Here is an 18,387-nt window from a genome sequence, read left to right as displayed (position 1 = left end):
CGTTTGCCATAGCCTCTGAGTCAAAATGCAATATTGAAAAATCAAGATTAGTTTCACTATTAGAAAACAAGTCGTTAGATCCATTTATGTGGATAGGAGAGATAGTGTCAAAAAGAGAATTTTTTTGACACCTGGGTGCTCCAATGGGGGTGGATGTAACAAACAAGCAAAAATTCCAATGGTTCATGGACAAGATAAGGAGCAAGATGTGTAGATGGTAGTATGTGCTACTTTCTTTCTCGAGCAAGGTGAAAGCAATCAACTTGTTTATGGTCCCATACATAGCCTTCACAAGTCCGCTCCTCAAGCTAGCCAAGTGCAATTGGAAGGATTTCTTGAAGCCTATGGAAATATTCTTATTGAAAAATAACACGAAAGACTCCATGCCATGGCAATGGGCCAAATGGGAATCCGTTGCAAGACCAGTGGATCAAGGAGGCATCGAATGATTCTCAACCCTAGCATACATGCAGAAGCCCAGTGTGCCAAATTTCTAACATCAATCACTAAGCAAGACCAGGCATGGGATATTATGGCAATGTATATGATTGGCAAGGCACAAATCTTCTCTCAAGGTGGCCAGTGGAAAGGCCTAGAGGTGCACAACAAGATGCTCGATGGACCGGCCTTGAACTTGGAGTTATAACGGGCAAGTTAGTACTGAAGTGTACTAGAGCATCAGAGACATTGGAGTGGGGGAGTTTACAAGGTACTTCCAAAACTCCTTCACTCACTGGTCCCCTTGGCTCTCTAAAGAAGGAAACAATCCTTTGAACCCTTTCTAGAGAGAGATAACCAGAAAGATTAACAATAAAGGACTCCGACAACTCATCCTTTTTTGGGATAGTAACAGCACGAGCTAGAAAGGGGCAAACCAACTGACTACCCAATTCAATTTGAGTGGAACTGAAAAACTGCATGTCAACAAAGTTTTGGAATTGATAACTATTGTATGCTAGTGTGGGAGTCCAAGTTCGAGTGGAAAGCATGGCGATGGCCCAAGAGCAATCACTTCTGTAAACCAAAAACCAAGGATATACACCACACTCTAATGTTCTTGACTAATTTGTTCTCACCCCTCAATGAGAAATGGGGAAAGCAATGGCTGGAGATAAGATGGGTGGTGATAGCAAATAACATACGGAATCCAAAATACTCACTGGCGATGAAGATCTTTCTTTGAAAGGTGTTATGAGGGGCTTTGCCAACAGAAGTAGATAATTTTGCATGAGAGATTAGCTCTGATAGATGTTCGGGCTACAAAATGGCTTGTGAGGAAATTTCTCACCTATTCAAGGAGCGCCCAACTATAAGTGGCCTAGCAGGAAAGACTTAAAATAAATAAGTGTACACAAAAGACCTGAAAAAAAGGGTTCTTTAAAAAAGACTTGTTCCTTGGAGGGATGGTGATGAAAAGACAAGTTCTACTTGTATGCACACAAATTGTTAGATTCTGCTACTTTAAGCAAATCTGGAAGGCCAGGAACTTTCGAGTGTTTGAGAATGATCTTGTGATTGCTAGCTTCATGGAGATCATTCAAAAAATCAGAGAATTGATTATATCCATAGGTACAGAAGGACTTTGACGAGTGGTATAGAGCCATCAAGGCTGTACCGATGGATTAGGGCTAGTGACCAGAATAAGGGTAGTTGTCTGTCTCTTGGTGAGGCCTGGTAGCTTATCGATGTAATATGAAATCCCTCAAGGCTTGACACGAGCTTGAGGCTTCTTTGTACATTTATTTTGGAGAATCCAATACATCCACTAACTATTGCGAGTTTGGCCCCCAAAAAAAGAGTACTAACTTGAAACTAGTTTTCATTCACAAACCTTTTGAGAAAATTACCTAAAAGATCATACAAGAACTGTCATACAATTTTCTTATTTACAATTTCAATGAATGAACTAAAGCATGCTTACCATCTATATCTATACTTCTATACTATATATTAAGGAGACTGGTTTTCAGTGCCACGTGTCAAAGTTTGTTGCCTCCGGTGAGTTTCAATTTATATGAGTGAGGGGGAGAGGGGGAGAGAGCATTGCCTTTTTTGTTGAGGGTTTGTTAACAAGGCTATCACTAACTCGCAGACAACGGCCCTATCAGTTGATTCCGTGCCCTGCTACAGAAGGGGTGTCCATTCGTCAGTAGTTCGTAGGCGGCTCCAGGCCTTGGACCAATTGTCGGATAGCGATCCTTCCCTGGCCACGGATTGCGATGACATTTTGCTAATTTAGTAAGGGCAATGTCACACCCGTTTTGGTGGGATGGACGTCCCACATCCATGCGTAGAGCATTTCTAGTATGGATCTTGACAAAGATGGCACTAGGGGGGGTTAGTTGATCCCTCTTGGCAGGGTTTTGTCTTCAATGCGGAAGGAAGGAAGAGGGCTTTAGAGTCATATGCAAGCACTGCCAATCCTGAAAAGATTTTGAAGCCTTCTCATTTTGGTGCTCAATCTTTGGCAAAGGAAATATTGCACGGGGCTATCAAGCTTCGTCAGAGCAAAGCTAAAGACGAGTACTTTTATGCATGTTGAGTTTAGCCCAGAGGCATTGTTACAAAGCCTGCAGACATGCTGCTCTCACTTTGTGGTGCTCTATTTTATGGGCCGCCAAATGGAGTCTCATAACATGTGGGAGTGGGCTGCAACGGGTGACTAAGAACATAAATGAGATCTGCCACTTTATGACGGTGGGAAAAGGCTTTTATGTGACTAGGTGTGCCTCAGAACAAAGCGTACAAGAACTGGTTACGAAAGGGGACATTTGGGAAGCCTCCCACTTCGCCTATGAGATGCCTTGGTTGGTAGTGTTCTGTCCTAATGAAGAGTTCATGGAATTCTGCCTAGTGTGGGTAACACTCAAGGGTTTCCCTCTCTGGCTGAACAACTCTGTGGACTATGTTGCTACTATGTTGGGCAGGGTGCTCTTTATTCCGAAACTGCAATTACAGCCTAGATCGGGCTTGGACATAAAGGTATGCATTCTACGGAACATGGCTAACAGATTCCCAAGTATCTGAATTTGAGTATGGGGACTTTTGGCATATTCTGACAAGAGCTAGCATTCTCATCGTTTCCAAATGCCTGCTATAAGCGTCAGAGAATTGGTCATTTTGCTAAGGATTTCCACGAGGTGGAAGTTGCCCGCAACCAGGTAGTCATGACAACTTGGAGATGCTTTACCAAGGAGGTCAAGCCCTCCGCAGATGACACAAGGCTGAAAGACAAGGCCAGTGAACAAGACCGGACTCTCGTAGAGGTGTCTGAAGAGAAGGGTTGCCACCTGGATGAGATGCAAGGGGAACAAAGCTCACCTAGCGAACCAGCTTTTGATGGCGAGTTAAACAAAGAATAAAAAAGCTCGTCAACAGAAGTGAAAGGTATACCACAATCGCTCGTCATCCATACTAAAGGGATAACGATCGGTCCAGCCAAATTGCTCCTCGTAAACTGCATACCCATTTGCCGAGCCGTATCTCGTTCAATATAAATCCAATCGTTGAGCTGTCACTTTTGACTCAAATACAGGTGGTGATTAGAACCTAATGCTTGATCTCATTATCCATGTTGTTCATGCCTCGGGAACCATGACAAATACGAAAGAAAAAGAAAAAATAAAGTTTAGAATTTAGAAGCTTCTCCTCTCGACGTTATGTCCCTGTGCACTGGCTGCTTGGTGGTCAAGGTGTTGTGGCAGGGCAAACTCCTTGGTGGCAACCCTGAGTCAACCTTTGTTCCCTTCTGTTGTCCATGTTTTCAAGGTGGCCCCCTTTATCAGCAAATCTATCTGTGCAATGTGGTGCCATGGTTCGGGTGGAGCATGGCTTCCTATGTAACTTTTTTTGGTTTTCCAATACATTTAACACTCATAATTTGTGAGTTTTGAAAAAAAAATATTGTTCCTAATGGCTCTACAAGAGATAACATTGTGAAATTTCCTTCCTGGCTGGCTCAAACTTCCCAAATGTTTGGCTTTCTTTCTTTTCTTTGCCATACTCAAAATTGTGAGTGGAGATGGTATATTATCTCATCAAAACATATACAAAGAACCTCAAGCACAACTTCAGGGGAGAGAGAGAGAGAGAGAGAGAGAGAGAGAGAGAGAGAGAGAGAGAGAGAGAGAGCAAAGTCTTGTGTAGTAGAGTGAATTTCATGTCCAAAAAGGAGAACACTCAATCATTGTAATTTTAGGCCTTAATTTTCATGGTGTAGATTTGAACATCATAGTTGTAAAATAGACAAAAAATGAAAACCACCTACAAACAAATTTGGCATGCCTTGCCACTCAAAATTAAGGGTAGTATTGGGGATTAGTCATGAACATGAGCCCTAACTTGTCACCTTCAAAAGCATGCCCATGAGATTTCTTGTTTAGCTGGGCGATACCAGTACATGTCTATTACCTCAAGAGCCCCTCCATCACTACCAATCTTCTACCCTATGTAAATCATCATCATGTATTGATCCATAATTATACATTTGAATGGCATATGCAATAGTAACCTTCAATGGTTGCCATCACGCATAATTTTCGTGCATGGTCACTTAGGCCTATTAGAATCCCTTGCTGCCTAGCCCTTGTAGTCTATCATTGCCCTTGTTTAAAACTATGGTGAGCCTCATGACTCCCAACAACTTGCCGTCCTCAATGTCATGCCTCTTAGGACTTGTTGTATTTTCTACTTTTGGAATGGAGCATGTGTCATCATCATTAGGTAGCAAGGGGAAATTTACCCTCTTGGGGAATCAAAGAGATCGTGTGTTTGTTGCATTGCAATATTACCCTCATGGAGCGCTATTGGCATTAGCAACCTCAATCAACATGCTAGTGCAACTAGAGATGACATTTTGTCCACAGCACGCCAGAGTGCAAGTGTATAAACAAATTGTTGTTGGAGCCCATCTGAACAATGTATTGTAATGGAATCAAGATTGAATATTTCGTCGATAGGACTTGATGACTTGCAAGTTTTGATGTTTTACAAGGCCATCTCTAGGTGCACATGATTACACCCCAATATTCTCATCGTGTGCAAAACTAAAAAATCATGTGCCTTGAAGGGGTATTATGAAAATACCTTCATTGTGAATCTTTCAACACTATAGTACACCCTTTTCTTATTCAATATTTTGTCCCTTACATGAAACCTTCATAATAAAAATGTGACAATTTTTGGAACAAAAAAGATCTTAATGTTGAAAGCACGTGATAGGTACATGTATTTTAGGTGACATCTTTGAGCTGATCATCATTATCATCTCTATCACAATGATGGCCATGGCTACCATGAGGGCCATCCCATGTACATATTGTTACACACACACACACACACAAGAGATGACCGGCAAAGAGAGTCCATGTTTTATGGTTCAAGAGAATAGCTTAATATTGTTTTCATCCTTGGAGGCTCAGCAGGCTACAATCGAAAGGGATTGCGAAACTCAATGCATAGATGCTAAAGAAAAGAGGGTTGCTATGGAGCATGCATGAGGCAATTGGTAGCGGTTTTTCATCACCCTTTGCTTCCCAAGGATTCTCGGGTTCCTTCTAAGTTGTAAATAAATTTTCTTTATTTTTTGAAGAATTGTAGGGACCTAGTGGGACAAGTAAATGTCCAAATACACTTTAGTGTTCACACCACTAATTTGTGTGCCTTTTCTTCTACAAACTTGTTTCTTTTAGAGCTCTTTCAAACCATGAGAAAAACTTATAATTATCGACAACCATTATTCAAAACAAATGAAGCTAAAGTTCTTGCTTTAAAAGAGTAATTTCAAGGATTGGCTGATGCATAAGCAATATTTTGTGTAAGGCTTTGATGAATGTATAGAAAAATATAGGATCCTCCTTTGAGCATAATATGGGACTAAATCGACCAACTTGGTCATAATCTTGCTTTTTTAACATGATTTGAAACTTTTTTAGCATCATGTACATTTTAAAATTTGGTATTTTATCATAGAATTTTTTCATAAATGAAGCCTAAATCTCCCAATATCATACTTGTGCTTTTAAAGGAATGTGGGTCTAACGCTACAGTCTAGCGATTTGCCTACAATAATCAAGCTTTTTGCCTTTAGATTGCATACTTTTGCAACTCGCATCTTGGAGACGTCTCTGATGACTTCTCTTGTGCTTATCTTTGAAACTATGGATTCCATTGGCCCTTCTAGCATTAGAGTAAGAATTGTGCTTAGCATTGTTCTCAACCCTTTATGAAATTCTGGTTTTACATGATGATACCCAAAATAGTTGCAAGGTTTATTGGCAATGATTATGAGTCTTTTCACATAGTTTAGAAATGTTTAAGTTTTTTAGGCCATAGGATGGCCAAAAAAAACATAGTTTAGGAATGTTAGTAAGATACCTCAAGACAAAAGTTTTGTTTGTTACAAGAACATATCTCTTCATTATAAAGCGTGTTAATGAATTTCGATAATTTACTACAATAAACGTTACTGAAGAAAAGTCATAAAAAAAGATTAACGACTTTATAGGTACACACTTAAAATATAAAAAAGAATTTTCAAACATCCTAAAGTCGATTTATTTTACATAAGTAGAATGCCTAATTAAGTGCTTTCATATCATTGTTAACAACTACCGTGATTGTATGCATGATGTACACATACTAGAAAAGGAATTTTTAGGGTGAGAATAATTTCCTAGCTTAAGGTTTTAAATCATAGAACATGATATAAGGAGGAAACTTAAGCAAAATTTCAAAAAAAAAAAAAAAAGAGTCATGAATTTTTTGGCAAACCCATAAAAAGACATTTCAGCGTCTTGTTAGGGTGCAAGACTTAGTGTTAAATGCTTACACCAGTACAAATAATGTATTGCATTGATAGAAATCAATCTTCAGGTCAATATGGATACCTCCTATGACCTAATATTGACCTCCTATGACCTGGATATTTCTTAACCAATTTGTGCCCTGCAAAGGCGAAGGCTAAGGCTGATGTAGAGTTTCTCAACTATCAACAAGTCTGGTGACACCCTGGACCCAAGGAATTACAGACCATCATGATGAGCAACACCATGGACAAACTCTACGGAGCAATACTTGAGGCAGAGCTCAGGCTCTTGGACTATCCCCTCAAAAAGTTTTAGCACTAACTTAAGCATCAAGCCTTTGTAGAAATTTCTTTCATAATATGGTTCTCAACTGCAACATTTCCCCCCCCCTTGCTCAACTACATTTTTCAGCATATTGCCTATTGAGATAAATTGCACAACCCCCAACCTGTTAAATTCTACTCGATCAACGTTCAAGAGCAAGTTCTATAACCCACTTATTGGACTAGGCTGAACAATCAGTTCTCTGGTCTCCTTAAGAGAGCTTTGGGAATTACAAATGGTAGCATTAATTCATAGCGCAACAATTAATTCTTAGCATTAATTCATGGCAATAAAATGACCCCTTTCTTCTCAAAACTTACAAGGTTTTCCTGATTTTCAATTAAAAAACCCCTTCTGTAAGTAAAGTAAATTTTATAACTTATAATACCCCTCCTTTTTAAGGCACGTTACACTAATTTTTTTGAGGTGCACACCCCGAGGACTACGACAAGTCAAAAATGCACAAAAAATCTGGAGGGGGAGAGAGAGAGAGAGAGAGAGAGAGAGAGAGAGAGAGAGAGAGAGTTACCTCCAAAGATTAAGCAATAGCATGCACAACTTCATTAAATATGCGGTCGCAAAGGCGGGGTTGAATCATTACAAGTCTCGCATTCAGGCACACCACCAAGGCAAAGCTTCGACCTTGATTCTGAAGCAGAATCGAATGCATGCTCTGTAGATACTAAGCATCCCTTACTTGGAGCAATAGATTTTAGCTATGATTGATGACTCACATAGCCACTAGCCAGGCAACCTGTGATTGAAGAGTGGCAAAAGACCCAATTGCTGCAACATAACAAATCAAGCTTTTCCCGATCAGATAAAGAGAGACTCAGAGATACAAAGCTCTCCTTCTGTTAAGTCGACGATTCCACACGCTTGAGAGCCAAGAAACAAGCTAGCTTGATGAGTCCATGAGCATGTTGCAAAGCACCCAGCTTGCCTTGATCAACTGCCTTCATAAGGTCATATAGGAACGCTCTTGTGAAGAGCGTATCATCATCATCCACTTGGGCAACAGGCACTGAATTTGGGCATGGTGAGGAAGAATTTGCAACAACAGACACAAGCACCCTCATTTGGGCCCTTATATCTCCAATTGCATTCGGATCGTAGCCCCCTCGGCCACCTTCTTCCTCCAAGCCTTCCTCTGAAACTTCCAAAGCTTTGGTGACATCTTTAGCAGGGTTTGCCTCCTTATCCACAAAGCTAAGCAGCTCACAATAGGTCCCCTCATTCAAAGGCTTGTTCTTAAAAGGGCCTTCCCGCTTGAAAAAGCTCAAATAATGCGTCTTTTCATCCCCCATCAGCCCCTTTGCTACTGCTCCTATGTACTGCAGCATGTAATAAGTCAACTGCGCATGCACAACCCTCTCCAATATTCTGCATGCGGCTTCTTTCCGAGACCCATCTATGATCCTTCTCAAATGCAAGTCGCAATTGTAATCGCGCCAGAGCTGAACCATTTGTTTCTTCTCCTTCCAATCCAAATCAGCTACTAGTGCATCGCATGGGTCCGTCGCTTTGCTCTTGATCAACTCCTCCATATTCAAATGCTGCTGCGGTTCTTCTAAAAACCTGCGGGGACGAGAGGCATCATGCTTTCTACAGTAAAACGATGGTTCCTGTTTCTCTTTCTTGCGGAAGGGTGGAGCCTGCAGCCATTTGTGTGTTTCGACTGGGAGTGTTGACACATGCTGTACATGAGGATGCGCACATGTTTGCCCATGTGCCACCATGTGATGCGCACAATTTGCCGGCAGCTTGCTGCTCTCCATCGGCCATACATCCTTGCATGGTGTCGTCGCCTTCAAACTCGACAAATGAATATCATCATCCAGCTTTTGCCCCATCATCTGCACCCTCTCTCTCAGGGACTTGCCATTCAGGAGCCCTTTCATTTCAAGTTGCAGAATGGAAAGGCGGCGCAACAGCACATTCAGATTCGCATACTCCATCATCTTGGAGTCGTCCAAAACCGACTTTGGGCGTGAGAATAGAGTAGGGCTGGTTGCCCTGTAAACAGAACTGCTGTCCGTGTATCCACCATTGTATCGGCCTCTGTTCACAGACCTGCTCCGTCCAAGACGAGGATTTCGGTGATCGAAACGGACAGTTTTCCGCACACAATGGGGAGTAGAGACCGGGCAATCACATAAATGATTGCAAGTTGTTCTGCATAGTGAAGGGCTAGGGCTCCGGCATGCACTATAGCATCTGGTGGGAGAGGAGAAACAACAAGGAGTACTACTGTGATGGAGCCCTAATCCTGTTCTGTCTCTCGAGGTATACATTTGCCCTAATCATGCAGGAAGAGAGGAAGAACCACCAACCGAATAGATTGCTTAACAGCAGGGCGGGGGAGTTAAGGAGGAAATACCTGCAGGTCTGCCATGGCCGGAGGGGAGGAACAGCATCCTCCTTCGGAGGACCTTAAGGGTACTCAGGCGAGAAATGAGGAAGAGAACCCAGAAGGTCGAAGCAGGGGCGCTGCTTGGAGGAAGGGAGCATCCAAGAGACACTGTCGAAAAGAGAGAAAAGCGAGGGGCATGCAGTCATTTGCATTCTCCCTTCCAAACGACGTCTGCTCAATCAAGTTTGTATTGCGCGCGCATGCTGATGCCGTTATGCCCTTGCGATCCATTTTGGCGCTGCCAAGGTGGCCTTCCCTCGGGAGTAAATAACACGGCATTGTGGGAACAGTGGGATTGATGTACGAGAAGTGAGACACAAATATCAAAAAGACACTCAGTTATTCGATGTGTTCGAGTTTACTTTTTTGGTTCTAATTTATTTTATAACATTTTTTTTGATTTTATATATTTTTGTTTTGCCTAAATGCACGCGTGCTCGTAGTTAGGACACCAGCCTCTCAACGTGACCGCCTGGGTTCGAAACCCATTCCGTGCACCCGATGTTGGCCTTTTGTCTACCATCCGTCACCCTCGAGATTCCCCCCCTTCAACACCATCCGTTGATCCCACCGCTCGAGGGTCATTAAAGACCTCGTGTTACTTAGTCCTGTGGGTGGCCTTCCCTCGTTACTAATTGACACCTCCTTTTGGGAGGTGGGATCAATGGCTCACGATCACCGGTTGATTATGATAGTTGGATTGCTTAGGGAATGCAAAAGATTCTCACTTTTTCGAATCCAGGGCTTGAAACCAGTATTCTCTCTCCCATGGAATTGACTCTAACCACTAGGCTATCGCGCATTCATTGAAAACTATGTGTGTGGTAAGTTTATAGATCACGGAGTCGCGGACAAGTTTACATCTAGTTCACACCGAGTTCACATTGAGTTCACACCAAATTTGGTGTGGTATGCAAACCCTCCCAAGCTCACACTTTGTTCACGTCGAGTTCACACCAAATTCAGTGTGGTGCACATATCTCCTAAGTTCACTCTTAGTTCACTCCTAGTTCAAACAGCGATCGGCAGCCCGGAGTGCCACCTCGCGACACCTAATGTGCACCATTGATCCCACCTCCCTAGGGAGGTGTCAATTAGTGACGAGTCTGGCCTTCCCTATAAGGCCTGTGTCACACATGACGATCATCGCTTAGGTGGCACATGATGTACAAGCTGCCAGGGAGAAGAGATTGAGGGGGTAGCCACATATCCAATCACATAGAGTGGTGAAAACCTGATCTGTAGAAGGTGTTTGCACCTCAAAAATCAAGCTTGGGTAGGCCCTCGGACGTATCTAGCACACTAAAAGTTGAAACTCTAACTCAACTCAAAAGCATCATGTCACAACGCTTGGTGTGATAGATGCAGATGAAGGCAAGAGTTATTGACTAGCATAGATTAGTGTGTGCCTTGGAGCCAGTTCACGTGGGGGACCGGGGTGGGATTGACAACTAATTGGCAACCCTCTCTCTCTCTCTCTCTCTCTCTCTCTCTCTCTCTCTCTCTCTCCCTCCTATTTGCTATATAAGGTGCCTAGATATGTTATGGATAAGGAAATTTAGGATTTGTACTATGTGTACCTTGTAGACTAAGGTTGTGTAGTAGGCATTGATCTAGTACATTTTATGTATATTTACTACTCAAGTGCTCATTACGAGCTAAGGCCATTTATGTCCTACCGACCAGTTTGTACTCATTTTGAGCATTCAAGAAATCTATAAATAAATACGTGCAATAGAAAATGCTCACTTTTGCACGGGGGAAGATTGCACCCAGTGCTTGTGTCTATTCTTCTCTCCTCTCTCACCTCTCCTCTCTCGTCGTGGCGGTGTTGCACTCCGCTCTAGAAGGTGCATCTGCTTGCGCTCCCTCACTTGATCTCACTCTCTGTCTCTCTCTGTTGGTGTATAGCTTCGATTATGTGCTTGTGGATGTGCCAGGTATGCAGATCTGTCAATTTTATAGATTGTATTATGTCATAAAATTTAATATCTACCTATTCCAAAAAGACTTTCTCATATTGAAATGATAATTTAATATGGGATAGATGAATGGGAACGAGAGGCAGAATATAGACATGTGCATATAATGGAGCTTAGAAGACCTTAGGGTTAGCTTCATTAAAGACCTCCAAAGGTTAGTGTTAAAAGTCCTTAGACCTAGGACCTTAAGCAAATTGGGGTGGACCTTGAGGTGGGAACCCTATCCAAGCTTCAGGTGCTTGTCGTGCTTGCTGACTAAGGTGTTTAAGGTGTTTCTGGGAACCTTGCCCAAGCTTGAGGTGCTTGTCATACTTAAATGAGTAAGGTGCTTGAAGTGTTCAATTCAAACATGATCTCTCAACTAGAGGCATAAAAGATTGTCATGCTTAAATGACTAAGGCAAGTGTTAGGATTTGAAGGGCAACCTATTCTTTCAAAAGATGGGTTGTAGAAAAATGCACCCTTCCCTATAGAAGGGTCTATTTTTAGTTTGCCCTTCCAATGAGAAAATTTTGCATAATTTACAAGGCAAGATACTATATTCTGTCAATGAGTATAACCAATATACATATAGATATTATAAATGAGCATTAATATATATAAAATGTTTTTTAATTAGCCCTTCATTGACATGTATTCTATTTTTTCACCCTTCTCTATAGAAGGATAATTTTTGAACAAGCCCTTCCAATGACAGACTCAAAAAACTTTGGCCTTCATACGACCGGCAAAATGCCTTAAGAAGGGCAGATGGGCGTCAAATCCTATCACTGGACTAAGGTGCTTGAAGTGTTCAATTCAAACATGATCTCTTACGAAGCATAAAAGACACATGTTAAGATACTCCCCATTTTGCCCTCATGATGTGCTTGAATTCTATTGGACAGGCTTTAAAGGGGTCCAATGAGAATTTAGATGCATTTAAATAAATAATTAAGCTCTTTCTCTCAAAGAGGAAAAAGAGGACACTTGTCCAAATGATATAATTAAATAATAAGAGAGAGAGAGAGAGAGAGAGAGAGCATGAGAGGGGGGCTGATTTGGGCATCCTTATTCTCATTCACACACACACACACACACACTTTGATGGTGTGAAGCAAGAACTCCATTGCCTTCTCCAAGCTTGAGAAGTTGAGAGCCTACACCAACAACTCTTAGATATGAAATGCAAATCCAACCAAGAGCCAAGCTTCAATGGCATGCTCATCTTCTCTACCATCTTTATTACTTTGCTAAGCTAAGCTACAAGAGTAATCTATGGTGAGAAAGGTACTTCTTTCTCGTATGTTACTTCTTCTTCCTCTTCCCTACCCTCATTCCCTGCTAGCTCTCTCCACCTTTGAGGTCTTGGGACTAAGATCGGGGACAAGTTAATGCTTTCATTAAGTTGATTAAGGACATAATTTTGGTGCATGAAGATTTCCATCTTCATTCCATCGATTAGGTCTTAAGGAACACAAAGCTTGTATTGTACCAAGTCTCTCATTATGGAAGAATCTATAATACAAAAGCCTTTTGGATGTGGGACCGTAAATCCATTGTTGTCAACTTCTCTAATTCTCTCTCTTGCAAAGTATTGTTCATGCCAAGCTAATTAGGTATAGTGAATATGTTGCTATCTATCATCAAGTCTTCTCTTTATGCTCTTGAAGAATTCTCTTAAAATGATCACTATAGTTATTTTAATTTCGCTACTTTCCATGTTACAAGTCCAATTCCGTTACATTGGTATCAGAGCTATTGGTTTCGCTTTTCTTGCTTAAGAAGAGAGGTCCTTAAGTTGTCTCACGAAAGGCTGGACTTGTTAATTGCAAGAGGGTAAGTGGGTCAGGGATCTATTTTCTCGGTGGGAAGAACTTAGTTCGAGGTACACCATTGAGAACTATAGACTTAATAATGGAGTCTTTTGGGACTTGCCTTTGGCTTAACCATTATTGAGCTAATAGAAAACTTGGCAGGAACCATGATTTATCAGGCACTGTTAGACCCTCTCCACTACTCTTTGCAATCAACAATCTCTAAACCATGGGTGTGGTTGCTTAAGAGCCGATTTTCAAGAGTCGAGAAGGGTAGCAACTACGATTTTGAGGGTACCAAAGCACAAAGAACTACTTACATAATTTTAATTAGCATGGCTGACTATAATAAAGAGAGTAGAATGAATGTCGATAACTTTGATTTTGTACATGAAGGTGCTATTAAAGATGTCCCCATGCTTGTGAACTACCTTGTCACTAGGCTGTAACAAGCTATGGGCAACCCAAGCCGAAGTTACCCTACAACTTCGCCTCCTTCAAACTCCCCAAGATGTGAGAGAGCTTAGGAAGCGTCTTAAGGAGAATTCCAAAAGAAGACTCTCTCCGATGCTCGGGGGGTTCACCATTCAATATCCCCTATATGACGTGTGTTCGAGGGGTATTAAAAAAAAACCCTCTTTTAACATGTTTGAATGAATAAAATGACCCTTATTTTAGGATTTTTTTCCAAAACTGAATATATAAACCCCTTATTTTGATGTATCTCTGTTAAATTGCCTAAAATATTTGAATTTTAAAACCTCTCCTATCGAACTCACGTTATACATTAACATGATTACATAGTGCACCCCCTGAGCTCCGGTGCGGGAAGTAGAAGAGGAAACCACTGAAGAGAAAGAAGTGATTCGGAGGATGTGGCTCCACGAAGATGGTGGTCTCAACGATTAAGAGGAAATGATTGCCATATAGTCCTTCTCCTCATCATTCTGACAAGGAAGGAAGGAACCAAAGGAAAAAAAAGACGAGAAAGAGGTCGCCCTCTTCTCCATCTTCATCATCTTCCTCCTCTCCTAATAAAAGCAATGGCTATTCTCCTAAAGAATACAAGAGGAGAGGACATCGCAAGTCCCATGCTGCTTGGAAAAGGTCTTACAAGCTAAAGAAGTTCAAGGAGGGAGGAAAGAGCATCTCTTTTCTCACCTATGATGGAACCTTTGGTGCTACAGACAAAGTTTTGGCCTTCATCCAACAGTTCGATGCGGCCTTTGGAGATGAGGGCTTCATAGAGTTCTCCAAGCTATGCCATGTAGCTATGCACTTCCAAAAGTCTGCCTATCAATGGTGGGCTAGTCTCTGTGGGACTACCGAAGCCCCAAGCTGAACATGGAAAACTCTACGAGTTTTCATAATGAAGCAATTTCTTGCAAGCGATGCCAAGGCCAAAGTGCTCATCGAATGGCGAAGTTTGAAGCTACTGTTCAACAAGTCTATCCACAAATATGTAGACAAGTTTTGGGATTTACATCTCAAAGGCTACAGTCTTTCAAAGGATAGACTTTGCCGAGCAAAAGAAACAATTTTGTGCAGGATTACCTGTTGGAATTAGGGTTGCAAAGAAACGCACACAGCTTCGAGAAGACAAAGGAAGCTCAAGGCACACAATAGAGAGTGTGCTACTTAGTGTGCAATGGAAAAGATAGATAGCCCTAGAGTGATGGGCGTATATACAATGCACGGGGGGAAAAACCTCCTAAAGAGGGAAAAAACCACCTACCCCATGGCATCCACATTACATCACTTGGAACACACTCGGTCGAGAAATCACCATCGACATCGCCATACTATCTAGTTGCTCCACAAAACACCATTGTATGTTGTTCATGCAGATTGCGGACGTGCTCGGCCTAGTCGAGACTATAGAATTGAATTACTCTAACGTGGTTGCCAACCACCTTCAGTCAGCTAAACATTTCGTTTCGCGCTATTTTCCTGTCAACCAGTTAGTCACACGCGCAACTTTGAAGATCATCTTACCGATATAGCCCTTACTTCGTGCATCAAAATCTCCCACTAATATGTGTTGTTACCTACTCCTCCTCCTCTTCTCCACAGAAGTTCTGTCCATTTCATTGTGAAGAAGTCATTGCATGGTACATTCAAAGTCTTACCAACTCTCGTTTGCTTAGTTCCGTTCTTGATTCATCAAATTTTTACCATACTATTTCCAGTGACTTACACTCACTTAGCGTAACAAGATTTGAGCAAAAATAATAATAAGCTCTCCCTGTCTCTCTTTTTTTTTTTTAAAGGCCTGCCTCTCTCTCCCTCTCTCTCTCAAAACAAAACAGTACATAAATTCCTGTATATATGAGTGACTTCTGCTAACTAACGCTCACATCATTTGTCGACATTTAAAATAAGCGCACTCACACACTCCCTCCCTCTCTCTCTCTCTCAGCTTTCACTTCTATGTTCTTTTACTAATGTATATTCTTCTTCAATGCTTCGATGCGAACAAGATAGTATTTACAATGGTGCCCTTGCTCTCCATTCATTTCCATAAACATCCAGGTACCAAATCCATAAACATCCAAGCACCAAAGCGAAGCTCTCTCTAATTGCAATAGTATTCCTTGCTATTGCTTCTCAATAACTCATTCAAACACTCTCCAACTTCATGCCTTCTCCTCCAAAGCTTGGCAATCAAGGCATACTAGTTTAAATTTAATACTACACTATCTTTTTTTCTCTATTTAATATCTAGTAATTTTATTCCTAGGCTTTTTTTCTATTTCAATACCCATCTATTTCTCTTTTTGTACTTATCTCATTTTACTCTTAGCTTTTTTCTATTTTACATCTATCTACTCTCAACTTTTTTCTACTTACATCTATCTAGTTTTTTTTCTATTTAATTTTGTATATCTTTTTTTAACTATTTTGATTCATAGACTTTTTTTCTATGTTTAATATCCATTTCTCTCTTTTTTTACTTATCTCATTTTACTCTCAACTTTTTTTTATTTTACATCTATCTACTTTTTTTCTATTTAATATTACACTATATTTTTTCTTTATTTGATATCTAGTATTTTTTTAATATTTATTAGCTATTTGATATTTATCCTTTTTTATTTTAAAAAAACTTTTTAAGCAATATAGTTTTTCAAATTACAATTTTATATTTATACTACACTGTCTTTTTTTCACTTTTATTGAAAATTATTTTATATATTTTTGTGTCAACTTGTTTTTCGATTAATTTTTTGAAGTAATATGCACTATGTATCTTTTAATTTAAAATCCATCTATTATCTATTTTCTATTTTTTTAAATTATCGATGGAAAAAAGTATTAGAGAGAAAATTTATCTTTTTTCCATCGATAATTTTTGAGAGAAAAGTTATCTTTTTGAAAATCACTTTTCCCTCTCTTCTTCTTTTCAGTGCACCAACTTTTTTTTCTATTTCTATTTAAAAAATTACCGATGGAAAAAAGTAATAAAGAGAAAAGTTTTTTATTTTAAATTTACTTTTCTCTCTATTCCCTTTTTCCATTGAGAAAAGTTAAATTTTTAAAAATTTTACTTTTTCTTGTATTCCTTTTCTCCATTGCATCGAACTTTTTTTTTTCAAAAAATACTTTGATAGGAAGGCTGCCATGAGGTTCAGAGAGAAGAAGAAGAATAATAATAAAAAGGCAAGAGGAGAATTAGAAGGCGAACAAAGATGCCAAAGTGGAATATCACCTTAACCACTACAATCATAACTATGATCAACTCATATGCAATATGTAGCTAAGCATAGCTCTAACAAAAGAACTTGTAGAATCTGTAACTTGTGACTATCTGTAGCATATACGCATTGGACTCACGATCGGAATATCCATCGATTGAAAATAGTGCATAACTTGTAACATGTAGCCACTACGAGCATACACTATAACGTACTTCTATGAGAGTGGATATGGGAGTCACACTCAATCGCTAAAGCATCAAAGAGTAGATTGCGAATACTTAGAAACTATGGCAAGAATATCAAAAAAATCCATCACCAAAATCGGCATACACAAAACCTGTGAAGCCAACTAAGCTATGCACATAAACAAAGATTAGATCTTTTATCCAAAATTTGTCATACATCAAGTCAAACTGATTAAAAGGCTCTCCAAACCCAATGAAGAGAAGCAAAACAAATTGTTGGGTTGAACAAAGCACATAAACCTGTGAGAGACAAAACCCCTATCCAAATAATTAGAGCTGGTATTGGATCCTTCAGTATAGCTGATGACTCACTTGTTGGGGTAAAGGATAAAAGAATAAGAGGTCTCACTCATTTTAGTGGTGACACAGTCTATCAATCTACACTCACCGTGCACACACTTGCACCACAACTTTTGCATGGGTGTGCTGATGTGCCTATCAATTGGTATCAGAGCATAGGGGAAGTGGAGATGGCAACCTTGACATTGCATCATAGAGAGAAGCAAGATTTTTTGCAGCTCAGTTTTGCCATTTTTGTGCTTCAAAACACTATTTTGGGCATATCTTTAAAACACACAGTCATATGGGTATGATCCAGGAGTCTAAGTTGGGGTTTTGGCATGTTCCTAATGCAATGTCAATGTTTATGTTTTGAAATTTTGTTTAAAATTATAGCAGGTATAACAACAGTTTATTTTTCACTTTCGGGCTGCAAAACATTATTTTTGACATATCTCTCGCACTTGGACTAGGATCTATATGATCTAAGAGTCTAACTAGGGTTTCTCAATGTTCCAAACACGTTGTCAACATTAAAAATTTTTAAATTTGAGCTTCGTTGCCATACTCTTGGTTGTTGATGTATGCCTCATGTGGATTTGTGATTTGAAAGGGTCAGTGCACTCACAATTGCATCAAGAATTGGTTAGTGATTTGTGATAGATGATCAGTTCTTTGATGATTAATGGCGTGCAATCATCCAAGGCTTCTATCATGCAACTTTGAAAGTGAAGCTTGTGGAGTTCATTTTCAGCTTGCAACTTGAAAGTTTTCAAGGCAGATTAAGCTACACAAATGGGAAAAACTTGGTTTATGGTTTGGGTGGAGCCATCAAGGTGTATAC

At 40.3% G+C, this 18,387-nt stretch overlaps 1 protein-coding gene across 1 annotated transcript; it reads right to left on the bottom strand.

Moving 5' to 3' along the window:
• Nucleotides 1-7,674: 7,674 nt before the first annotated feature.
• On the bottom strand, nt 7,675-9,794 carry LOC147463371 (uncharacterized). The gene has a single exon (XM_086488456.1). The coding sequence runs from the start codon at nt 9,422-9,424 to the stop codon at nt 7,988-7,990; it is 1,437 nt and encodes a 478-aa protein (XP_086344582.1). The 5' UTR covers nt 9,425-9,794; the 3' UTR covers nt 7,675-7,987.
• Between the last annotated feature and the right edge of the window lie 8,593 nt (nt 9,795-18,387).

This window comes from Adiantum capillus-veneris, chromosome 2 (assembly GCF_014529385.1).
Source record: "Adiantum capillus-veneris isolate H3 chromosome 2, ASM1452938v2, whole genome shotgun sequence".
NCBI classification, from domain to species: domain Eukaryota; kingdom Viridiplantae; phylum Streptophyta; class Polypodiopsida; order Polypodiales; family Pteridaceae; genus Adiantum; species Adiantum capillus-veneris.
This window is presented reverse-complemented; position numbering and strand designations above follow the sequence as displayed.